Source organism: Phocoena sinus, chromosome 13 (genome assembly GCF_008692025.1).
Source record: "Phocoena sinus isolate mPhoSin1 chromosome 13, mPhoSin1.pri, whole genome shotgun sequence".
In the NCBI taxonomy this organism is placed as follows: domain Eukaryota; kingdom Metazoa; phylum Chordata; class Mammalia; order Artiodactyla; family Phocoenidae; genus Phocoena; species Phocoena sinus.
In genome coordinates this window covers 21,586,247-21,612,162 of record NC_045775.1, presented here as the reverse complement: position 1 = coordinate 21,612,162, position 25,916 = coordinate 21,586,247, and the positions used below count along the sequence as shown (strand labels likewise).

Below are 25,916 nucleotides of genomic sequence, written 5' to 3'. Positions count from 1 at the left end.
TAAACAGGCTTTTTGCTTTTTCAGACAGCCCTCTACTATCTCAGCCACATATTTTCTTCTTCTCTAGAATTATTCCATGTATTTCCACCATCTTTATTTTTTTATTTCCATTCAGAATTTTTTTAATATTTTCACCATGTACACTTTTTGGTTGCTCCTTTCATTTTTCTCCTTTGTGGATGAAGCAAACAGGGCCTGTCCAAGGACAGGCTTGTGCCTATTTCATTTGTTGCATCTGTTTGGCCATCAGAAAACAGTCCATTCCTTTGCCAGAATTCTGTCTGCACATTGTGTTTCTACTGGATGGGCAGCCGCCAAAAGGATAACAGTATGCACCTTTCTGCTTTACATCATGTCTTGAACAACTTTATTGCTGTTACTCATCCATAGCCGTACCTGCCCTGCTTGGCATCTGATAGTCTCAACCAGTATTTATTAAGTAAATGATGTAGCACTGGAATAATCAGGAGTAATTAGCAAATGTGTGCATGTTAAATACTGCTGAAGTTTGGTTTGGGGGTGCAGAATACAAGTCTTGTGAAAGTTAGAGCACTCCTATAGTGGAGACCAGAAATCAAGGCCCACATCATTGAGTGCCTTAAATATCCAGCACTGAGAATAAATATGAATGCAATAGCAACAAAATGAGGTTATAATTTAAACTGTTACCAGGTCATTTATAAGTTTGCTAATTGTACATCCTTGGCACATTTATCTAAACCCTTCCTGTTCCAGGCTTAGCTTCATTTTCGCTTATTTATTGATGGAAGTACACGTCAGGTGGTCAGTTTCCATAAAGTAGCCACCTAGTATTTAGTTCATTCACTTAGCAAACATTTGTTGAGTACCTATTATGTACTGGGTCCTCTGCAAGGGATACGCAGATGAGTAAGACTGTCTCTGCCCTTATGGAGCTTATAGCATAGGCCAGACAAGTTCCTCTTTAAGTAAAAAGTATACAAAGGCACTAAGGGAAAAAATCAGGTATGTTCAGAGTTTTGCCGTGCAAATGGTTTCCTCTCAAAGAACAGGTTCAAGTTTTTAGACCAGTGGTTTCCATTAGTTACAGAATACTGAAATTAATACTTCATGTAAAGCAAAACACTTTTATTTATTTTTAGAATGTTAGATTGGAGAATAGGCACCAGATGGTCAAGGTTGGGGTACTCTGATAAAGCAGGTGATGAGCACATTGATATCTGAGATTCACCTGGCCTAGAATTACGTCATAGGCTGTTTGAGTTAGAATATTATTCTGAACTTAGCATGCATCAGAATCCCCTGGAGGCCTTAGTAAAACGGACTGCTAGGCCCCACCCACCCCCCAGTTTCTGATATAGGGCTTGAATGTCCCATTTTTAGTAACTTCCCAGATGCTGCTGCTGCTTCTGGTCCAGAGACCACACTTTGAGAACCACTGATCTGGAATACAGGTTAGGCACGGACAAAATTCCTTAAGAGAAATGTATAATGTTTTAAGATACTGTGAAGAATGTGGAGGCAAAGCAAACCCTTACCAGGGCTGTTACATATAGAATGTGCAACTGACCCAAATCCGTGGCCTTTGAGTAAATCACTAAGGATACACTGCATTAAGTTAAAGTACAATACAAACAGGGCCTGGCTTTGTACCTGGTTACTAGGTGTGGTATGTACATGGAACCTTAGTAAACAACATGTGGCTTTAAACCTCTCTTCTGAACTGCAGTGACTATTTGTGATAATTTTCTTATTTGAAATTATGACAAGCAGGCTTACAACAAAGTTAAAATTAAAAACTCTTTATCCAAGTCACCATCTAAAGTAGAATTCTTATTCGTTAACAGTGTTTTGCCCACTTTCTTCAATGAACCTGGTGTGCTACAATAAGCTACCCAGTCTGAGGCACATTTCATACCAAGATTGATTGGTTGCCAAGGAGACTCCACTGCCACTCTGGACAAGCTCCTGTTTCCCCCTCTCTTTCTGCTAAAAGGAGGGGAACTCGTGGTGCAGGTTCAAAGGCAAGATGCTGGAGAAGTAGAGGCTACAGATCCAGCCTACTAAGTTCTCTCTCTGTTCTGTCCATCAGCAGCAAAAGTATGTGCGTTCAAATGATAAAACTTGCAGTTTTAGGCTTGAAGGGATATCAGCATCCAAAACCAGAATATCCTTCCTTGCCTAAATCCAAGGAAAATGCCAAGGGGAATCAGCATCTACCTGCCAGGTCCAAATGTATTCTATCCCTGGCTTCATCTGAGTCAGGAGATTTCACTAGTAAGAGAAACTGCTATCCTGAACAAAACTGTCCTTTATAGTAGCCCCCAATCAGAGATAAGGATAGTCCCTTCACACAGAGTTCCAAAAGTTTGGACTTTAGAAACTATTTGTTGTTTCTCTTCCAGTACTGTGCCATTGATTCTTGCATAAAATTCTGGAATGCTGGCTCTTCACGGCTTTCCTCTGTAACTGCAAGAAAAAAAGGTTAATTCTTTTTAAACTCTCCCATTAGACAGGTGGATTAGAGCTGCTGTCACCCATCCATCAGAAACAGTACCTTTGACCCTTGAACAACACGGATTTGAACTGCGTAGGTCCGTGTATACACAAATTTTTTTCAATCGTAAATACTACAGTACCACACGATCCACAGGCGGTGAAATCCATGAATGTGGAACCACAGATACGGAGGGCCAACTATAAGTTAATTATACGGGGATTTTAAACTGCGAGGAGGGTGGGTTCCCCTAGTCTCCAAGTTGTTGAAGAGTCAACTATATTTCTAAGACACTGTATGTTCACTTCTCCCAATAAGGAAATATCTCCTAGAAGCAGGCTGTATTTATCATGTTGCCCAAAATATACAATTTCCTTGACCTGTAAGTGGGGAGAATACCTCCTTCAGAAATTAACTAAAATGAGGTCCCACTCCTACATATTTTTAACTGAGAGAAATGAAAACCTCTGTCCACAAATACCTGTTAATGAATGTTTAGAGCAGCTTTATTCATGACAGCTAAAACCTGGCAACAACCCCAGTGTCAATCAGCTGGTGAATGGATAAACAAAGGTACATCCACATAATAGAACTATTACTCAGCAATAAAAAAGAACATATTACTGACACATGCAGTAACATGGATGGATCACAAAAGCATTACACTGAATGAAAAAAGTCAAATGCAAGTTACATACTGTGATTCCACTTACACGACACTCTGGAAAAGGCAAAATTATAGGAATAAAAATCAGGTAAGCGGTTGCCAGGAACTGGTGTGGGGGAAGGGACTGAATAAAAACGAGCATGAGCGAACTTTTAGGGTGATGGAAGTGTTCTGTTTCTTGATTATAATGGTAATTACAAAACTATATATATGTATTAAAATTCAAGCTATACACTTTAATAAAAGGGTGGGATTTATTGTTTGTAAATTATACCTCAATAAATCTTATTAAATGATGCAATTTACATGTTAGTATCCAGCACACTGGAATAAAGAGAAGTTTGCTCTTGGGCACAGCTAGGACCTAAAAGCATTGTTTCAAGAAACAGATTCTGTCCACAGTCCATAAAACTATGCAAAGTGGAACACTTTTGGGTTTCCAGAGCCATTCTATCTTCAATGCTACAGTCCCTTCTGACTGGTTTAGGTCTGCTGAGGCCTCCTTTTGTATTCTTAAAACAATGATTACAATAAACAATCCTGGATTCCTCAAAATTGAGTTAGGACCTAAAGATGAGAAGACACAAGACTAATAAAAGCCTGTAATCAAGCTCAATATTAACCATTCAGTAGGAAGGCCAGGAACTTTGAATATATGGAACTCCTTCCTGGTGCTGCATCCTTTAGCATGTCCTCTCTCCCCTGTAACTGGCTTCATGCTCAAGGTCTTCCCTCAGTAGCAGAAAGCTCCCGGGCAAACAATGAAAGAATAAGCAGCTGTTCTGTTCTCATGAGCCACATCAGCCACCTCTCACCTCTGTGGTCAATATCTTCAGTATCACTGTCTGCTTCCTCATCCTCTTCATCCAAGGTTCCCCGAGTCAGGATCAAGTCAGAAGGGTCCATCACAGGAGGTAAGCTGCCTACATAGAAAACATCTATCAGTAGCATGTCATGAACATAGGCCTCCTCAAAAAAGTGATTTTGAATCGATAAGCAACTATGATTAAAAACTAGCAGGATGAAAGTGATCATGATAAAATGCAGGATCTTATCTCTTCTAAATGTACAGTTAATAATACCACTTAACATTTCTACACTAGTTTATTTCACAAAGTGCTTTCATGAGGCCAGTAACCCAAGAGGTCTCATTTTTTTTTTTTTTTTTTTTTTTTTTTTGCGGTACGCGGGCCTCTCACTGTTGTGGCCTCTCCTGTTGCGGAGCACAGGCTCCGGACGCGCAGGCTCAGCGGCCATGGCTCACGGGCCCAGCCGTTCCACGGCATGTGGGATCTTCCCAGACCGGGGCACAAACCCGTGTCCCCAGCATCGGCAGGCAGACTCTCAACCACTGCACCACCAGGGAAGCCCCCAGAGGTCTCATTTTTAAGTTGAGGAAAATAACTCTCAAGTAGCTTGTCTTCATAGTAATAGTAATGTCATTTGTTTGTACTAGCTCTCAGCTTAGAAGAGGCTATGGTTTTTCCTATGAAGGCTAAAGACATTTGAGCAGATCCAGTGTGCTGATAAGTCAAGAGTAAAAGTGTGGAGCATGGAACTCACTTAACTGGTAAACCCAGCCAGGTTCCAGCACCTAATCCACCAAGTGGCTTTGCTGTTCTCTACTAGACCTATAGCAATAGCTATTATTAACAGAACTTTACTCCTTTAAAGGCCAGTCCACCAATGAGTGTAGGTGGGTGAGTGTGTATATATTTAAATTTGAGCACCAACCTAGGAACCCCTAGAGAATTAATGACAAAACTAACTCAAACAATAAAAAATGTCAGTTAAGTAGCAGAATAAAAAGACTAAAATACAGAAATGAAAAGTCTTCATAAACACAAACATAACCAGTTAGAAGAAAAATTCCATTTTCAACACTAACGAAGATACAATCCTTGGGGAAAATTTAACAAATTTAACAAAACCTACATGAGGAAAACACTCCTGGAAGACATAAAAGTAGACTTGACAAATATAAACACATTCCTTGTTCTTAGACAGGAAGAGCAACATCAAAGAGATGTCAATTAATTAATTAATTAATATAACACAATCCCAATAAAAATATCAAAGAGGTTTTTTAGCAAGCTACATTAAGTTGATACTAAAGGTCATTTGGGAAAACAAACAAGCAAGAATAGTCAGGGAAACACTAAAAAAGAAAACGTTGAGGAGGACTAGCCCTAGCAGATATTAAAACATACTATAAAGCCTCTATATGTAATTAAAGCCACACAGTACAGGCACACAGTCTAGAGGAATAAAATAGGTAATCCAGAAATACATCCAAGTACATATGAAACTTTAGTATATGATACAGGTAGCATCTCATCACTGGGACAAAGATAGACTTTTTAATAAATCATGTGGGTACAACTATTTATGAAAAAGGTAACACAGACCTATACCTCACACCATACCCAGGAATAAACCCTAAATGGATCAGGGTTCCAAATGTAGAAAATAAAACCATACAAGTACTACAGTAAAACATGAGCGAATGCCTCTTTAACACAGGTGTAGATAAAGGATTCCCAACTATGACTCAAAACCAGGTGCAATAAAAGATAAATAAATTTGACTACATCAAATTTATACAAAATGAAACAAAAACTTTTGCATGGCAAAATAACACCATGAACAAAGTCAAAGGGCAACTGACAAACAGGGAGAAAATATCTGCAACATGTATCAGGAAAATGAAGACTATCCCTACCTAGATTAATGCATATTAAAACTAGTGGGTGAACATTTGAAAATTAAAAGTACATTTATCTAATCAAAGCATCACCCCACAAAATACTTATTATGAAGGGAAAAATAACTTTATGATCAAAAAACCTGGCAGACACCACTTTAAGTAAGTGATCAAAGACAACTCATCATCATGTAACTTGTGATATGATACATGGAAAAAAACACTTCACATCTGTTAACTTCTGCTAAAAAGGAGCCACCTGAATCGAACCATGAGGAAACATCAGACAAACCCAAATTGAAGAAAATTCTACAAAAATATAAGTACCGTACACTTCAAAAATATCAATGTCATGAAATGCAAAGAAAGACTAAGGAGCCATTCCAGATTAAAGGAAAATAAGAGACGTGACAACTAAATGCAACACAGATCCAGAACCTTCTCCTGCTATAGAGGGCAAATGGCTACATCTAAATAAGGTCTATACATTAGATAATAGGAATGTGTCAATGTTAATTTCCTAGTTTTTGATAACTACAATGAGAGTATATAAAATAATGCCCTTATTTTTAAGAAAAACTCAAGGGTTAAGGTGCATCATGTCTGCAACTTACTCTTAAATGATTCAGAAAAAAGTTATATATAATATACAGATATTTTATAAGTATACTTATATATTTATATAAAATGTAAAGCCAAACATATATAACAGAAAGAATAAAGTAAATGTGGTAAATGTTAACATTTGGCGAATCTAGCTGAAGGGTATATGGCAATTCTTTGCAATTCATGAAACTCTTCTGTAAATCTAAAATTAGGTCAAAATAAACAGTAAGAGGGGGAGGATTAAAAAGTAATTAAAAAAAAAAAGTAGACATCAAGTATCTTGCCAAAGTAAACCAAAAACTACCTGAAGAGAATCATCATATACATATGTATAAAAATATAAACACAGATAAGATAAATGTGGTATGAGAGACACAGACAGTGGATTCCTCTTTAACACAGATGTTAGATATGGGTATGTCCGTAGGTATATATCTACATCTGTACACTTCAAAAATGTCAATGTCATGAAATACAAAAACAAAGGATCCATTCACGATTAAAGGAGACTAAGAGACAACTAAACACAATGCAGATCTAGGATTTATCTAAATTGACTGAGGAACAGATAGATAGATACACTATACAACATTTACTTTATCCTTTTCTCTTTCTCTCCCTTAAACATAAATACCTACCTACTAAGTGGAGATAAGCATAACCCGCTCTTAGTTCCTAACACCAGAAGACCCTCCAGTACCTGTGGCAGTCCCGGTGTCCAAGGCTATAGAGCCCATATCTTTCCGAAGTCGTTCCAGTTGTTCTTTCTGCTGCTGGCTCTGTGCACTGGCCTATATACACAGAGGAAAATGTTGTCATATTAAAAAAGGAGGCCCAAGTTAGATGCCAGACTTCTAACTGGAGATGACAAATTATACAAATACTAGAGGCAGATAAGGGATGGCTGATGACAGAAACATTGAGCAGTGTGGGCCCAGATTAGCAGAAGTTCATTCCGGAGGGCTCTGCAGACTGTATTAGAGGTTTCAGAAATTAGACACAAAATCATCAAAAGAACCCTCAAACAGACACAGCAGGAAGGCTCAGTGATAAGATGTCCAATGTAGCCGATGGGGATAGGACACTTGATCATTTGGGGTAAGAGTTGTGAACTACCCTCTGTTCCTAAACAAAATTCTACAAGTAGCCTTTAAATGGACTTTGGAGTAGGGGTGGAGGTATGACACAAGAAGGGCTCAGCATATATAAAAGGAAAAATTACTGATTTTTATTACTTCAAGTGTAGAGAAGAAAAATAATTAAGGGCCTTTCTGCATCCAGACAGCATACGTACAAATTTACAGGTTTAAATTAACAAGTATCTGAAGGATATATTGAGAACCAAAAACAAAAGCATTTATGGCAGAAGGATTAGTACGTAGTTTGAGATTGTTTATTCAGTGGCCCTAAAATACACAAACAGCCTCTTTTCTTACCAGCGATTTCTTCAGACGTTCATATTCAGGACGATACTCTCTGGAAAGAGAAACACTTTCTAAATCCCTTTGATTAATAATCTATCTTGTCCCCGCCTCCACATCACTTCTATTTTCCTAGTACTTTGATAATAACAAAAGATCTTATGTCACCATACATCAGATGTAACAAGTCTTAGTCACTGAGATTCTATCCCTAAGGAATTAAAAGCCAAGGTGCCTGCCCCCTCCCTGAAATCAGCAACAAGACAAAAGACTGACTGCTGATCTGGGAAGATCAACTCTGGGGAGACCATGACCAATGAGTTCACCATTCACTTGGATAAACATAAGTAAAAGATGTTTAAATGATGAGTAAAAGAGGCTAGGCCTACTGGGCTCAGGAAGCCCAATATATAATTATGTCGTTTATCTGGGCAACCATGAAAGGATCTAGAAAGAGTCTATCCTGAGGCTTTGATAACACGTGCAAAAACACAAAACAAAAAAAACAAACCTCATCTGATGAATAAAAATCAAAATAATGTTTCTGAAAAACCACAATGTGGCTATTAGGCTCTTGCTAAGTATGAAGCTTGCTAGAAAGCAGCCAATTATCAGGCCTAAGGAAAGTGTATAGGTGCTATGACTCCACTTTCCTTTAGATAAATGGAACTCCAGTATTAACCAAGAAAATAGTTATAACAATCATTTATTAAGAAATATGCTTACTACATGTCAGCAATTGTGTTAGGTGCTTTAGATATATTATCTCAAATAATCCCCACAACGACCTTAACAATAAATGCTATTACCCTTCATCTATAAATGAGGAAAACTTGCTAAGGTTACACACTTATTAATTGGAGGAAAAAGAAATCTAAACCATGTCTATCTGACTCCAAAGTCTATGTTCTTCATCAGGGGTCAACCAATGTGGCAAACAGGACAAATCCAGCCCACTGCCTATTTTTATAAATAAAGTTTTATTGGAACACAGCCACGCCATTTGTTTAGGAATTGTCTATAGCTGCTTTTGCACCACAATGAGAGTTGAGGAGTTTCAACAGATAATACAACCCACAAAGCCTAAAATATTTAACACCTGGCTTTTTACAAACAATGTCTGATGACACCTGTTCTTCATCATTCAATACAGTGAAGATTTTATACTCCTATTCTTTTTTAAAAAAAGTTAACAGCTACTTGTTAACCCTAAGTGTGATCAGATCCAGTACACATCTGCATAGCAAATATAATACAAACACCATGAAAACCAAAATGTTTTGCCTGGCAGAACAGCTATCACATCAGACTTGTGGGTAACTAAGAGTGCCATCAATAGAATGTTCCTTTATCCTCACCTTTCATATTCTTCTGTGGCACTGGCAACTTGCACGAAGAGTTCATCTAAGCCTGTACCCAGAACAGCAGACACACCCACCACCTGCCAAAAGCATCATTAATGCCACTGAGGAAACAACTGTATATTTTTAAATGGCATATATTATTTGGCTCAAATTTCATAAAATCTTCATAGAAGAGGTTTGGCTACTTTAAGAAGTCTCTGGCAAAGAATGAAGCTAAAACAAGACAAAATGGCACACCTACTCAAGAGTGATGGAAATAAGTCTATGGAAAATAGAGAACTGAGAAAGATAATTAGGATCAAACAAGCAGCAGTTCATCTATTCCCTATCAAATCAAACCACAGTCTGTTCTCTATAAAAATTAGTATCTCGATGTCTTCGCTTGGGCAATTAACATACTTGCTGCTACCCACACCCACTTTTGCTTACACAAATCTTACCCATCCTTCAAAGCACACCTATATTGGCTATATCCTCAAAAGATCTCTCACTTCAAAAGTGATCTACCCCATCACCACTATCAGGCCCAACTTTTAATCTTTCTTAAGATATCACAATATAAGTTACTACAATATATCATGTTTTAACTCTGCGTTTAGCCTTCTCTCCTAACTAGACCATAAACTCTCTGAGGGTAGGGTCCATATCATATTTATCTTTTAAGTCTCCAGTTTTTAATAAGCTACGCCTTAAAAATTACTTTTCAGAAGGTAATGAACTTCCTTTCCAAAATAGGTTCAAAGCCAGCCCTTTGGGTTATGAGGTTATCTGGAGAGACCAACAGCATAAGCAAGAAAGTTTACCCTGAGGGAGCTGTAAAACTCATCTAACACGAGGCTCATTGAACGAGTCAGGTTACTGACGTATGTAGTCTCTTGATTCAAGGCATCTTGGAAAGCCTCAAAATCCTGCATCCATTCCACTGCAAAGCTGTGATCAATGATGTCAGTCTGTACCAGAGAGAAGTCAACTATCAGCAACCAGAGATGAGGTCAGACATCAAACAATGGCCAAAAATTTTTTTGAATTAAGTGATGACAGCAGAGAGCAATAATTCACGTATGTTCTTTCTCTGCTTCCCCCATTTCCTCCTCCACTGCAACAAGCCACAAAGAGCCGAGACTGCTGTGCAGTATAAATAACTAAATGAAGATCTGTATATTCTAGGTTAGAACAGACCTTCACCATCCACTGCCAAGTGACCATGGCCACAGTGGAGGCCAGTACCCTCCAGGCTCTGAAGTCAACTACATAGTCTCTTGCATCCTAGCCAACAACAGAGAAGTTTTGGTTTTGTTTAACTGCCACTTCCAATAGACTAGCAGTCCCTCCCTCGTTTACACAGTCCCAATCCTGAGGGATAACCTATACGCTGTGGACCAGGGGCTACTCTTTCTAGCCTAAAAGAACTTTGGAAAAGAATCAGCAATATATATTCATTCGATTTGATTGAATCCATTTCCTAGAAGTGCTCATGACTTTGCTTCAGGTTAGCTTAAATCTGCTCTCCAGCATCTGAAATAATCCTTCTCACCTCCCCAAACACAAGGTTCTGATGAAAACGAAACATTCAGTCACAACAGGAAGAATCCACTTACTTTATTCATGACCACAATAAAAGGCAGCTTGGTTTTGTACAAGATGCTGAAAATCAAACATTGAGGCATTATTAGTAAAAGCACTTAAGCACCTGCTTGCCTGTTATCTGATGGAACTGAGTAATCAATAGGGAGATGGGTTCAGACTCTAAATACAGGTATCCATTCTTACACAGCACTCACATATTCTCCCCTCCCAAGCAGGAAACTACCACTACCATCAAGCAAACAACACACATACACACTCTCTCCTTTTCTTAGAGTAATAATGCTTTGGTACTGATCCTGGTTGTGTGTGTGTGTGTGTGTGTGTGTGTGTGTGTGTGTGTGTTTCACCAAATTAACGGTCTTTTAAACAATTAATATGAAGACAAAATCATGCTATCAAACATCAGATTTCTAACTGGACTAAGATTTCTTGTGTTTAACAGGAAGGGACATCCCTAGTCATAACAGAAGAGACAAATCGGGGTGATTGTTTTTGCATATCCCCAAAATAAAATTCAGCATTAATAATGGTCCGCCTTGCTCCTAGGTCTAATGCACTAATATAGCCTAGTGAGGCATGTCCTTCCTCTCCTAAAGGCACCACACTTGGGAAAACACGTGCATTTAGAATCATGGATGGATCTTTTTATTCAGTCTCTCCTCATGTTATAATTTCACTCTTCCTATCACAACACAGAAGAAAGGCATTTAGACCAGGGGCTCTATTCTATTCAGAACTGGATTTCATTCAACTTGGGGCAACTGCCAGAAGGTTCATATTCATTCATCACCTATTCTGTAACAAGCAAGGGAGGAAGATGAGAAGTGGCTGATAGAGAATGCCAACAGTATATGTGCTTCCTTTCCCGCCCTAACCCAGAGCCCCTCCCTAACCCAGAGCCACTAAAGTGAGTGGCAAGCCTGAATGAAAACCTAGGGGTAAGCACTCAGGACTCAAAAATGATGGAAAAGAAGTGGAGACTTCATACCTTGACATAATACCATGCCCAACAATAACGCATTACCTGCAGGCATAGAGCATATTGGACATGAAGGTCACTGGGTTGATACTTCGAGATGTGTCCATTACATAAATGACAATCGTTGGAAATGAGGATGCCTAAAGCCACAAAATAATCAAAGCTTTAGTCAGGAGGGTTCTTGACCTGTCCCCAAATTCTTCTCCTACCTTCCGTGGCAAGGAAGAACCACTTTAGGCAGGTGTGCAGAGCTCTATGACTCTATCCCACATAAGATCCCAAGCAATAAGAAGCTTTTCTTGTCTGGCTCTCTACTTACCCTGAGTAATAAGTCCTAGAATACTCACCAGGGCCTCAGTGATGATTGTCCCAGAAGCTGACCAGGTGAATACCTCAATCTGTCCAGGTGTGTCAATCAAGACATACCTGTGTCAAAAAAGACCATTAAAGAAGTTTTTATTTATGCATTCTGAAAGATATTCCATCCCACAAAACATTAACATCTGGTTACTCAAGACTGAAATAACCTCTTCACACTGTCAAGTCTCACTTCTTCCCATTGCCCTTAAAGTGCATACCACATTCCCCTGGGTTTTGTTCAATGTCCAGTATTCAGGCTCATTGGCAGGAGCACCAATACATCACTGCTGCAAATTATCACAGAGAAAACTGACAGTTTTAGAAACACACTGCATTAAAAATGAGAGATAAGCAAAACCAGAGTGTAAATCTCTTGGGAAACCATCTGGTTACATAGGGGTAGGGTTGGAGGAAAATGGAGGGAGGGAGAAAAAGAATAAGAAAGTGATAACTAAAGAAGAGGGTCTCTTCTTGAGGGGATGAAACGTTCTAAAATTGATTGTGATGATGGCTGTACAATTCTGTAACTACACTAAAAGCCACAGAATTGTACAATTTAAATGGGTAAATTGTATGGCCTATGAACTATATCTCAATAACGCTGTTTTTAAAAAAGCAAAGATCCACACATACATGGACAATTAATTGACAACAAAGGAGCCAAGAACATACAACGGAGAAAGGAAAGTCTGTTCAAGAAATGGTGTTGGGAAAAACAGACAGTCACGTGCAAGAGAATGAAACCAGACCACTCCATACACAAAAATTAACTCAAAATGGATGAAAGACTTGAATGTAATACCTGAAAACATTAAATAAATTTCTGGAGGAAAACATAGGCAGTAACCTCACTGACACCTGTCTTAGTGAAGTTTCTGTGGATCTGACTCCAAAGGCAAAAAAATCAAAAGCAATAATAAACAAATGAGACTACATCAAACTAAAAAGCTTCTGCACAGGAAAGGAAAACATCATCAAAACTAAAAGGTGGGGGCTTCCCTGGTGGCGCAGTGGTTGGGAGTCCGCCTGCCGATGCAGAGGACGTGGGTTCGTGCCCCGGTCTGGGAAGATCCCACATGCCACGGAGCGGCTGGGCCCGTGAGCCATGGCCGCTGGGCCTGCGCGTCGGGAGCCTGTGCTCCGCAACAGGAGAGGCCACGGCAGTGAGAGGCCCGCGTAACACACACAAAAAAAAAAAACTAAAAGGTGGGAATTCCCTGGTGGTCCAGTGGTTAGGACTCAGCGCGTTCACCACAGTGGCCCAGCTTCAATCCCTGGTTGGGGAACTAAGATTCCGCAAGCTGCTGGGCATTGCCCAAAACAAAAAACTAAAAGGCAAGCTACTGAACAGCAGAAATTGCAAATCGTATCTCTGATTAGGGATTGGTACCAAAATATATAAAGAACACATACAACCCCAAACAAATAAACAACCTGATTCAAAAATGGGCAGAGGATCCGATTACGTAGACATTTCTCCAAAGACACAGATGGCTAAAAGGCACATGAAAAGATGTTCAACATCACTAATTATTAGGGAAATGCAAATCAAAACCACAATGAAGTATCACCTCACACCTGTTAGAATGGCTCTTACCAAATAGATAACAAGTGCTGAAAAGGATGTACAGAAGAGGAAACCCTCGTAAACTGTTGGTGGGAATATAAACTGGTGCAGCTACTATGAAAAACAGTGAAAGATTCCTCAAAAAATGAAGGATAGAGCTAACCGTATGATCCAGTGATTCTACTTCTGGGTATTTATCCAAAGAATATAAAAACACTAATTAGAAAAAAATATATGCACCCTTATGTTCACTGCATCATTATGTACAATAGCCAAGATACGGAAGCAACCTAAGTGTCCACCAATGGATGAATGGATAAAGAAGATGTGGTATATACACAGTGGAATACTATTCAGCCATAAAAGAAGAATGAAATCTTGCCATTTGTGACAACATGGATGAACAACATGAGGGTACTATGCTAAGTAAAATAAGTGAGAAGGAAAAAGACAACTACCATATGATTTCACTCACATATGGAATAATCTGGAGGAAGGAAGGAAGGAAGGGAGGGAGGGAGGGAGGGACGGATGGATGGAGGGAGGGAGGGAGGGAAAGGGAAAGGGAAAGGAAAGTGAAGGGAAAAGGAAGGGTAAGGGAAGGAAACCAACCAACCAAAAGCAAGCTCACAGATACAGAGAACAAATCAGTGGTTACCAGAGGAAAAACGGGTTGTGGGTGGGCAAAAAGGGTGAAGGGGATCGATTGTATGGTGACAGATGGTAACTGGACTTTTGCGGGGTGGTCACTTTGCAGTGTACACACGTTAAATTATAATGCGTACCTGAAACATTTTTAAAAAAGCAAAAAATTTGAATAGACATTTCTCCAAATATATACCAATGGCCAAGAAGTACACTAAAAGATGCTCAACATCTGGACTTCCTGGTGGCGCAGTGGTTAAGAATCCACCTGCCAATGCAGGGGACACGGGTTCAAGCCCTGGTCTGGGAAGATCCCACATGCTGCAGAGCAACTAAGCCCGTGCACCACAACTACTGAGCCTGCTCTCCAGAGCCCGCGAGCCACGACTACTGAGCCTACATGCCACAACTATTGCAGCCCGCATGCCTAGAGCCTGTGCTCTGCAACAAAGAGAAGCAACCACAATGAGAAGCTCAAGCGCTGCAACTAGAGAAATCCCGTACACAGCAATGAAGACCCAAAGCAGCCAAAAAATAAATAAATTTATTTAAACAAAAACAAAAGCAAAAACAATTACAAGTAGTGACCAGAATTTACAGAAAATGGAACCCTCCATACATTGCTGGTGAGAATGTAAAATGGTACGTGAAGCCAGCAGGAGCTTGGAGTAATGGGGAATAGAGTGACTGCTAATGAGTATGGGGTTTCTTTTGGAGATGAAAATGTTCTGAAATTAGGTAGTTCTTTTTTTTTTTTTTAAAGATTTATTTTTTATTTATTTTTGGCTGCACCAGGTCTTAGTTGCAGCACCATGGGACCTTCATTGAGGCATGAGGGATCTTTCGTTGTGGCACGCGGGATTCTCTCTAGCCGTGGCGAACAGGTTTTCTCTTCTCTAGTTGTGGCGCGGGCTCTGTAGTTTGTGGCACATGGGATTCTCTCTAGCCATCGCAAATGGGTTTTCTCTTCTCTAGTTGTGGCGCGGGCTCTGTAGTTTGCGGCATGCGGGCTCTCTAGTTGAGGCGTGAGAGCTCAGTAGCTGTGGCTCGCGAGCTTAGTTGCCCCGTGGCATGTGGGATCTTAGTTCCCTGACCAGGGATCGAACCTGCGTCCCCTGCATTGTAAGGTGGATTCTTTACCACTGGACCACCAGGGAAGTCCCTGAAATTAGGTACCTCTGGTCAATGCACAACTTTGTGACTATACTAAAAACCACTAAACTGTATACTTTAAAAGAGTGCACTTTATGGTCTGTGAATTCATATTGCAATAAAGCTGTTACTTTAAAAAACTAGTATGATCCTATTTTTGTAAAAACACCTTATCCATCCATCCTTCTACCTATGTACACATGAATAGAAACGCCTGGGATGACAGTCACTGATAGCAATAATGATAATAATGATAGTTATTTCTAGTGACAAGAAGGGTGATAGTTTCATCTTTTAAATACTATGCATGGTAGGAATTATTTATAGTAACAAGCCTATATATCCTTTTCACAAAAATAATAAATTAGCTTCCTTTCTTTTAAAAAAGCAAACCTATTAAAAATTTAACAACATGGGGCTTCCCTGGTGGCGCAGTGGTTGGGAGTCCGCCTGCCGATGCAGGGGACGCGGGTTCGTGCCCCGGTCTGGGAAGATCCCACGTGCCGCGGAGCGGCTGGGCCCGCGAGCCATGGCCGCTGGGCCTGCGCGTCCGGAGCCTGTCCTCCGCAACGGGAGAGGCCACAGCGGTGAGAGGCCCGCGTAACGCATAGAAAAAAAAAAAAAAAAAAAAAAAAAAAAAAAAAAAAAAAAAAAAAAAAAAAAAAATTTAACAACAGTTCATTGTGGGTAATGATAATAAGAATCTCCTATTTTATATTTTGATGCTTTTTAAATTAAAAAATATCCCCTTTGAATCATGTAAATTATATTAATTTAAACAAGGATTAGGGGCTTCCCTGGTGGCGCAGTGGTTAAGAATCCGCCCACCAATGCGAGGGACAAAGGTTCAAGCCCTGGTCCAGGAAGATCCCACATGCCGCGGGGCAACTAAGCCCCGTGTGCCACAACTACTGAGCCCGCGCTCTAGAGCCCGCAAGCCACAACTACTGAGCACGCGTGCCACAACTACTGAAGCCCGCGTGCCTAGAGCCTGTGCTCCGCAACAGGAGAAGCCACCACAATGAGAAGCCCGCGCACCGCAACGAAGAGTAGCCTCTGCTCGCCACAACTAGAGAAAGCCCACGCGCAGCAACGAAGACCCAGTGTAGCCAAAAATAAACATAAAAAAAAAAATAAATTAAAATAAAATAAACAAGGATTAAAAAGGTATTTCATAGACTTTAATGCCAACAAGCAAGAGAAGGCAAGTGGACAAGTGAATGTGGACTCAAATTCTCAAAATACCTCCTAAGAAGCTGGGAACATATACCAAAGTGATTGGGGGTGGGATCCTATTAAATTGAGCTCTACACTGTAGAGCATCTTGTCGCTTTTATTTATTTATTTATTTTGGGCCACGCCATGGCTTGTGGGATCTTAGTTCCCCAACCAAGTAGAGCATCTTAATGATTGTCTTCTTGCCAACAATTTTTTCACTTATCATGTTTTCATCTCAAACTACACCCTCTCAGAACTTGATAGTAACCCAAAATTCTTCAAAAAACCTAGAAACGTGTCAACTACAGAGTAATAAATAGACATTAGACTGAAATCACTTACTTAGACATGTTCTGGGCCTTCTCAATAAATTTCATCACCTAAAAGAAAAAGATGCCAATTACAACAGAATCCAAGTTCAACAAAAAAAATCACAGGGCCCTCTCGAGAGTGGCCCACCTGCAGGCACCATTAACAACTGAATCTCTATGTTCTCTGTCTAAGGACACCAACTAACGTGCTCATGGAACCAAAGAAACATAGCCACATCTGCCATACCACAACACCCTGGAGCACAGGGCAAGGCCTAAGGAGCTGAAGACTTGATCTGTCACCGCCAAGTCTCCCTCTTGGTGCTTCAGTAAAGCGTTAACAGCCTGAATCACTGAGTGAAATCGGGGTAAAAAATCAGTGATTGCCAAACACTCTTAAGGAAGTGGAATGTGACAGAGAAAACATAACAAGATGACAGCAACTTGTCACAAGTGAAAAGCCCCATAATTGTTCCATTCCCTGCCTGGTAGCCCATCCCACTCCCCATCCCTCCACCCCATCCTCAGGGTAACACTGCAAGCCAATAACAGATCACGAAGAGAACCCAGGTCTCTTAGGTCTTTATTGGCCGCCACAACGTTCAATGTGAAGTCTCTCACCATGTTGATCATCCTCTCATAGCCTACTTCTTTGTCCACCAAAATGCCTCCTTATATTCTGTATTGACGTTGAGGTTGATTGCCCTTCTTTCCCAGTGTGATCAAGCTAAGGCATTTAAGAGTCACAGGTTCTGACACAGCCATGTCTATGTAAATAGAGACAGACATACCTGATCAAATCTGGTAGCAAAGAGATTGAGTGAGGTCACTATGCCACCATTGGGTCCAAGTCCATACCTAGACACTAAGTTGAGGATTTAAATTGCTTATAGATCAATTTAGATGAAAAAGTTTATTATCTAGACAATCCCTCACAAAGACAGCATAACGTTTGTGTTCAACTGACTAGTATGTATCACACAATCTTAACCTCATAGGGAAACATTCACTATCGATGCCTACCTCGTTCATCGTTTAGAAATGGCCAGGTGAAATGGGGCCAAAATGGAACAGACAGATGTATCAGGCGCTGACAGCCTGATGGCATTAGCCATGAAGATCATTTATATACCACTCTTTGCTCTGATCCTCACTCATCAAGCCACCTGAGGATTAGAATTAGTCTTCCTATCTAGACTTACCTATAGGGAAAGTACACATTTCACACAGCAATGTACTAAGAGTTGATCTTACTAATCTTTGAGCTTCCCAGTCTAAGGGGATGGTGATCAATGGATGCATCCACCAAGACAATACTCCCTTGTGGGACCCAGGCACATCACCAGCTAGCCTCTCCTTCTCTGTGCTAATTACAACAGCCTGCAGTTCAGGACAAAGGCAGAAAACGGAACTCACAAGCTGAAATAGGATTTCTAATCACCTACAATGCTTCTCCCCACATTCATCTTCCCTCCTCTTCATAAAATTACCTGAAAACAATCGAATGCTTTTGCTAGTATATTTCACAAGGGAAGGCACAAACACTTTTTTCAAAGCTACACAATACACACACAGTAAGTAGCCAGGGATGAGCCAAAAACCAAAGTAGATGTGAAAAAGGATACTGTTTCATGACTTCTTTATACTTCACAGTGTCACGAATATCTGGAGGGAAAAAAAGAGAGAATGAAATGGAATTTAACACGTAAGAAACAATACAGTTTGAGACTCTCCACCTATAATATCTAAGCCAACAGACCTCTCAAGTCATCTCTGCTTCCTCTGAGCAAACAAATCAGTTTCTCTCTTAGCATCCAAGGTACTTTTCCAATCTGTTTTCTAAATTTTCAAGCTAAGATCACTGAATTGCAACAGCAAAAGAAGCAAGTTCAGGAAGAGACTAGGAGGACAAAAGGTACCCTGCAAGTACCTTCCCTCCCAGCAAGAAACTGAAACTAGCTTCTGAGGCTTCTATTGTCAGCACTGTCTTCTAGTAATTTCTCCAGCTTCACACTGGCCAAGGACAACTGCCAAGTAACCCAAGAAGAATGTTAGGCTAGGAGCTCTCAAGTTATGGTAGGGATGTCGGAGACAAAGAGAAAAGTTTTATACAACTTAAATACCTTCTCAGTGACCATATACATAGAAAAAGGGAGCTAAATAAAGAAAAAAGGTTTATTTCTTACTCCTTCCTTACTGGTAACAAAGGCAATGCAGACAACATTTTTATAAAGGCATTAACTTGGGAAGTGGATGGGTGGGGAGAGAAATAGGTGATGGAGATTAAGAGGTACAAATTTTCAGTTACAAAATAAATGAGTCATGGGGTGAGATGTACAGTGTGGGGAATACAGTCAAAAATTATATAATACCGTTGGATGGTGACAGATATTAACTAGACTCATCACAGTGATCATTTTGAAATGTACACGTATTTCAAATTATTGTGTTGTATACCAGGAACCAAATACTGTGGCAGGTCAATTACACTGCAAGACAGACAAACCCACAGAAAAAGAGATTGGATTTGTAGTTACCGATCTACAAATCGGTAGAGGGTGTGGAGGGAGGGACAATTGGATGAAGGTAGTCAAAAGTACTAACTTCCAGTGAATAAATACTAGGGATGTAATATACAACATTATAAATGTAATGAGCACTGCTACATGTTATATGTGAAAGTTGAGAGTTCTCATAACAAGGAAAAAAATTTTTTTCTAGTTCTTTAATTTTGTATCTATATGAGATGACAGATGTTCACTAAACTTACTCATGGTAATCATTTCATGCGTTTGTAAATCAAATCTTTATGCTATACAACTTAATCATATACAATGCTGTATGTCAACTATATCTCAATAAAACTAGAAAAAAATTATTTGGATGGAATTTTAAATAAAAAGGAAATTGGTCTGTCCAGTAATATCTAACTAAACCTATCTAGCAGTCAGGAGACCTATATCCCATCAACTATTAGAGTTCCAGCCTTTAAGTGAAAAGATGGAATTTTTTTTTTTCAAAATTCTTCCCATAATGATTTCTGCTTCTTAACACAAGGTCTTCCTTAATTAGTATGTTTGGAGTACAAGCTTAATAGGATTAAAAAGAGACCAGGAGGGAAAAGACTAACATCAAGGAATAGTCTGAAAATCAGGAAGCCTAGATCCTATCAAGAATCAGGACACTGGATCCCATCCATTCTTAATCTTTTTTATACAGTAGTCAGGGACTCCTCTACAAGTCTGATGATAAGAGGGAAGGAACCCCTCACCAAGACAATGCACACAGGCATATATACACACATTTTCCCATGTAACTTTGCAAGATTCCTACAGATCAGTAAGCAAACTCTGCACAAAACCCACACGCTCTTAACTTGAAGAAAAAAAACTATACAAACAAAGTTTATGTAACAGAGCCTGCTGAAGGGTTTACGGCTTAAAAGCCAGAGGACTGACTTTCTGTCACTTCATTTTCCCAAAGAACCATAGTCTGACACCCTTGGGTCAAAAGAGGTAGAGAGAATGGTAGTGGTAAGGAAAAAAAGGAAATTTAGGAAGAGGGAAGGAGTAAACAAAGAGAAAAGGGGAATCAGGAAGAAGCCTGTTTCAGGATGCTAGCAAATCCAAGGGAAACGAAATTAGGCAGTTTAGAAAACATTAAAAATGGAAGCATTGAAGACTCATAGGATAGGCTGACAGCTTTCCATTCTCTGAGAAACTTCACACAAGTTCTGGCACAGTTTACTCACCAATATTGGCAGGAAAGGGAACTTCATGCACAGCTGGATCCAGGTTGATCACATAAGGTGGACACCCTTGACTATGCAGATATCCTGTGAGCCTCTGCAGACATATGGGGAGAAGGATGGACTGAGACCAAGAGGCATGATAAAGGAAAAAGAGAGAACTTCCACCCCTTAATCCAACTTACCAGAATTCTGCACTTCCATTTCCCTCTACCTTAAATATTCGTTTCTGATCTCCACCGCCAACATTCACCCTCAGTTGAAATGCTATCTTTCTTCATCACACATCCAACAGAGCCTCCTCTACTCTCCATCACTTATTGACTTGGTGGGTTGGGGGGAGCGGGGGTTTCTATCTCCCCCACAAAAAACATTAGCTCCATTTAAGCGGGAACCTTGTCATTTCCGCTAAATCCCCAGTGCCTGAAACATGGTAGGCACCCCAGAAGGAATTCTTTAGGAATCTACACCAAAAGCCTGTGTGCAAGCACTCTATTAACAGCCAGAATTACTTGTTAAGCCTCTGCCTTCGAGGACTTGGCACTAGCAAGGCAATTCCAATACCAAGGACGGTCGTCACAAATAGGCACTGAGGGTGCGCAGAAGAGAGGCTGAATGAACCCAGGCTAGGATCTGAGACGGCTTCGCGGAGGAAGAAACAGGGGTTGCTGGCATCCCTGAAAGCCAGGCGCCGGTACCCTCCAACTCCCCAGAGAGACCTCCCTTTCTCCCCTGGCCTTACGCCTGCCACAGACAACTTCTCGCGCGCTCCTACTACGCCCGCGCCCTGCAGGTCACCTGTACAAAGGTGGTTTTCCCAGACCCCGCCATTCCCAACACCAGCAGACACACTGGGGGCCGGGGACCCCCGGAAGCTTGCGGCTCCGTGGCAGCTGCGAGCGCGGCCATCTTGCTCCTGGCTCCGCCCACTCGACCATAGAGACGCTTGTAGCTAGAGAGGCTCACGCGACATTCGGAACTCTGAATGAGACTAGAACAGAGCAAACCAAACCGAACCGAACCAAACCGGCCAGAGAGGGCAGGGCCAAGGGGCCAGGCGTGCGCCTTTGATCTGTCCGTCCTGACCCGGATGGGGGCCCACGTAGGGACAGAGGCGGGGAAGTGGAGACACTGGGGGGACGACTGGAGTAGGCCACCTAAAGAGCCGCTCACCGTCGTCGGGCAGGGCCTGGGAAGGGCAAAGCTCTGGACCCCGGGCAGGCGGGACGACAAGGGACCCCCGGGCTCCCACACTATGAAAGTGAAGAGAGTGCCTTTTCCTGTCGGCCCTCCGAGAGCGGGTAACCGAGCCGCCGGAGGCCCGGCCGCTAGGGCTCGTCCGGCGGCCGAGGAGGTTAAGCGGCTCAGGGCTGGACGTGCCGGGACCCGGGCGGGATGCGAGCGCCGGGGTTGCTGGGCTCCGCCAAGAGCCGCAGAGACCAGCCCGGAGAAACTGGAAAAACCCTCCGCACTGGGACGCCGTCTCCGCGTGTCGCCAGCCCCAGACCGTAGGGCTCTTGCCCTGGCGGTCTCCGCAAAGGTGCACCGTGACTTTGGGGAGGAACGTTTGGTTGCTGAGTTTGTCAAGTAGGTACTCAGGGGGCGCTTCTCTCCACCCAGGCGCCCTCGGTACACGGAAAGGTGGTGAAAGAGCCGAGCCATGTATACACACCTACTCCTGACCGCCCAGTTGGCTGCGGTGGCCCTTTGGAGCAGCTGTAGTGTTCAGTAAGCCGTGAGATCTGGGTTTAGACCCAGGCTCTGCCACCCGCTGGCGGTGTACATCGTGGCCAAGTCACTTCAGTTCTCTGAACCTGTTTTCTCCTCTTTACCCTCGAGATACTACCTCGCAGGGTTGTAGAGACGGCATATTGTCAGTTGTAAACTACACTCCCTCGTCTTTACCCCTAGCTCTGTCCCCCGTGCCTTGTGTGAGGAACATCGTAGGTGCTCCCAAAGAGTTGGGATATGAATTAAAGTACGTGTGCATTTTTTAAATTATTTCCTAATTTTTCGTGAAAAACATGGGGGGATGTCGCTCTTGTTCTTCCTTCAGGTTGACTGAGGACTCCAGTAATTCCCTTCAACCGGATCTTAGTTTCATAAATTTTCTCAAGCCAGAGAAGCTAACAAAGGCAGGGAAGAGGTTTAAAGAAAAGGCAGTAGTGGAAATGATGAAGCTAGACAAGCAAATCAAAGAAACTCAAACCCGACTAGAACCGTTAGTGGAGGAAACCAGGCAGCTGCTGGCGGAAAACGTACGTGTCGAGGAGGAAAACCAGTTCTTTCTGGAATACCTGACCAAGCAAACAAAGGAGTCTAGACAGCGAACCGAGAAGCTGTGGAACTACTGTTTACAACAAAGTGGGCAGATTGAACAAAGGAGACAAGAATTAACCTCCAAATATGCGGGAAAAAATTCAGCGCTTAAAACAGAGCTCTTGCAGAAAGAAAAGATCCTATCCAATTTGAATAAGCAGTTGGAGGCAATGAGGGACGTTTCGATAGTAAAGGAGAAACAGGAGAGAGAAATTCAGACACTACAGCAGGAGATAAAGAAAACCCACGCTGAGACAGCTGCAAAGAAACAGGCCATGCTGGTCCAGTTCTTCCAGGATAAAGCATTACTGGAGGCACAACTGAGTGAGCTAGATGCAAGGCAGTTGGGAAAGAGACCAACAAAGGAGCTGAACAGCAAGAACAAGGCCTTGGAGAGGGCAGCAAAGCAGTACACTGCCGAGTTCCACAGTAGCATCGACAGACAGCACCAGCAGTTACAAAAGGAACTACCACAGCTAATTCAGAAATGCCATAAGTTGGAGGCTACTCACAGCCGTTTAAAAAAGCAGCAGCAGCAGCTGCAGCAGGAGCAGTGGTACCTAGAGTGCTTAAGCCGGGGGAGGCAACGGCTGCAAGAAAGGCGTAATCCGTGCCCAAAAGGACAAGGTGCTCCAAAGACCACACTGAACCCTGCCCTAGGCACCAAATCAAGGACGCATCCAAAGTAATTCCTAAAATAACACGAAGTCAGGAATGGAGCAAGGGTTCTTAGGTGCTATGTAACATAAACCAGGTTAGGAAGGCTTTAGGATCTCAGGGTGCTGTGGTTAAATATCCATCATGATGTGTTAGTGTGAAGGATTAGGTGCTTTTCTCCAGCAGTACTGCTAGATTATGTGTGGGACTGGCTTCCCTTAAAGTTAGGTTTTCCTTTAATTAGCTCTTGGTAATAAATGGGCTGTGCCTCACACCTCCAGATAACCCAGTACCATTTGCCAAAAACCCAGATGTGAAACTACCTCAAGAAAACCACCTTGCGGAAGTGACAGGAAAATAGTTGTGTGGTGTGTTTCACCTAGCTAAGTTAGGTTTCTTTATAGAAAAAGACCCCTGAAGAATAGCATTTCAGATTGTTATATTCTGCTTTCTGCTCTGTAAAGAACCAATGTCCACGTATCCTCACTTCTTTGGCCACCTTAGCACACAGTGTTTTTAAGCTCTTTGTAAAGTTTGTGCTGGTGATCAGGTAGCTGCTTCTACAGTTTTCTCATGATTGAAAAACTCTTAACAGCAAGTGTAATAAGCCTTAGGCAGAGTAACCTTCTGTCTGATGCTCAGCCCGTACCATTTTTGCTTTGTGTAAACTGTGTGAAGGGAAGAGAAGATAGAGGGTATGTATACCTGGTCAGTTTTCTGTGGAGAAATACCTCTAGCCTGAATGAGGTGACTGAGTGCTTCTGCCTGTTTTAGGAAAATGTATCAAAAGAAAGTTTTCATATATTTGGAGAACTTTCTAAAGAGTCTTTTGCCATCTCTTTCCCAGGCAACATCCTCAATTTCTAAGATGACAAAGATGACTGAAGTTTCGATACAGTGAGCACTTTAGCTTTAGGTCACTTATTACGTTTTTACTGCATAAGCACTTCCTAGTCCTTGAAATGTGTTTTTGTTATTCATGTGTACCCTCTTTATGCCCCTTCAGTAGAACTAGGAATAGTATTTTAAATTAATATAGACTTTTAGGGTAGTTATATCTTTGGCACTTAGGACATACTGATGGTTAGATCAGGGATTTCTTTGCTGAATCCTGGTACAGAAATGCAGCCTCGTTTTAATGTTGCTCCTTTATGGAAAAACAGAATCAATGTTTTCAAGAAATTGTCAGTGATGAAAAAGTTCATAATGGTTTTCCCAGATTTGTTTTATTCATATGTAAAATGAATTCCTGTACAATTAGATTCAGAAAAGGATTTTGCCTCAATGTGCCTTAACTTCTAGCTTTAACAACCTTTCTGTTAAATGTGTAATGTCTTGGTTCTTAAAATTTTGTTGTTATTGAAAATAAACTCAGATTATAATATACCCACTGATTTCATTATTGTTCCAATGTAATGTACCTTCTACTTACCTCTCTTCTCACGTCTTATCAACTCTGCATGTCTTCTTCATACTAGTATGCACATAATAAAAATGCAGTTTTAGTGCACAAAGTAGAATGTTAGGTAGCACACAGTTGCCTTAACCTGAATAGTTCTATTCAGTGGAGCTGAGAATACAGAGAGCCTGTTTAAAAATATGGTATCCAAGACACATTCGAAACCGTCATTCTCTGTCAATGCAAAGACCATAGGAAGATATAAAACTAAGGATAAGGAGCTGGAAAGAGGGTTGGGGAATCTTATTAATCTGCTGTTAATTCCCCCTCCTGCCAGTGCTGTCCAGATGAATTAATTCAGGAGTGAGTAACTTCCACCCTGTCTCAGTTTATTTTGAATTCCTCATCCCAGATAATGGATCTGATCTGGTGTACTGCTTCTGGCTGTCCCTTTGTGAGGCCTCTGAGGGCTTGAAGACTTTAAAGGGTGAATCATCTGATAAAGCAGCGGTCACCAACCTTTTTGGCACGAGGGACCGGTTTCGTGGAAGACAGTTTTTCCACGGACGGGGGTGGGATTGGGGGCGGAGGGGAGGGTTCAGGCGGTAATGCGAGCGACGGGAAGCGATGGGCAGCGGCAGAGGAAGCTCTGCTCGCTCGCCCGCTGCTCACCCCCTGCTGTGCGACCCAGTTCCTAACAGGCCGTGCACCGGTCTGCAGCCCAGGGGTTGGGGAC

General features: G+C 41.5%; 2 protein-coding genes across 4 annotated transcripts; one reads left to right on the top strand and one right to left on the bottom strand.

Moving 5' to 3' along the window:
• Positions 1-821: 821 nt before the first annotated feature.
• GPN1 (GPN-loop GTPase 1) lies at positions 822-21,873 on the bottom strand. Of its 3 annotated transcripts, none has more exons than XM_032652336.1 (14): positions 21,604-21,873; positions 20,809-20,902; positions 18,683-18,722; positions 17,849-17,915; positions 17,089-17,126; positions 12,152-12,230; positions 11,850-11,944; positions 10,837-10,882; positions 10,042-10,188; positions 9,233-9,315; positions 7,890-7,929; positions 7,154-7,244; positions 3,959-4,066; positions 822-2,448 (listed from the first exon to the last, which is right to left on the bottom strand). In XM_032652336.1, the coding sequence occupies exons 1-14, from the start codon at positions 21,712-21,714 to the stop codon at positions 2,363-2,365; spliced, it is 1,125 nt and encodes a 374-aa protein (XP_032508227.1). In that variant the 5' UTR covers positions 21,715-21,873; the 3' UTR covers positions 822-2,362. The 3 variants fall into 3 exon arrangements, with proteins under 3 accessions (XP_032508227.1, XP_032508228.1, XP_032508229.1); XM_032652337.1 differs by having other exon boundaries at positions 1,093-2,448; positions 21,658-21,737; XM_032652338.1 differs by having other exon boundaries at positions 1,093-2,448; positions 20,991-21,729.
• Positions 21,874-21,923: 50 nt separating this feature from the next.
• CCDC121 (coiled-coil domain containing 121) lies at positions 21,924-25,167 on the top strand. Its single transcript, XM_032652980.1, has 2 exons — positions 21,924-22,392; positions 22,862-25,167. Exons 1-2 carry the CDS (start codon positions 22,061-22,063, stop codon positions 23,811-23,813), a joined length of 1,284 nt encoding a protein of 427 aa, XP_032508871.1. The 5' UTR covers positions 21,924-22,060; the 3' UTR covers positions 23,814-25,167.
• Positions 25,168-25,916: the final 749 nt, after the last annotated feature.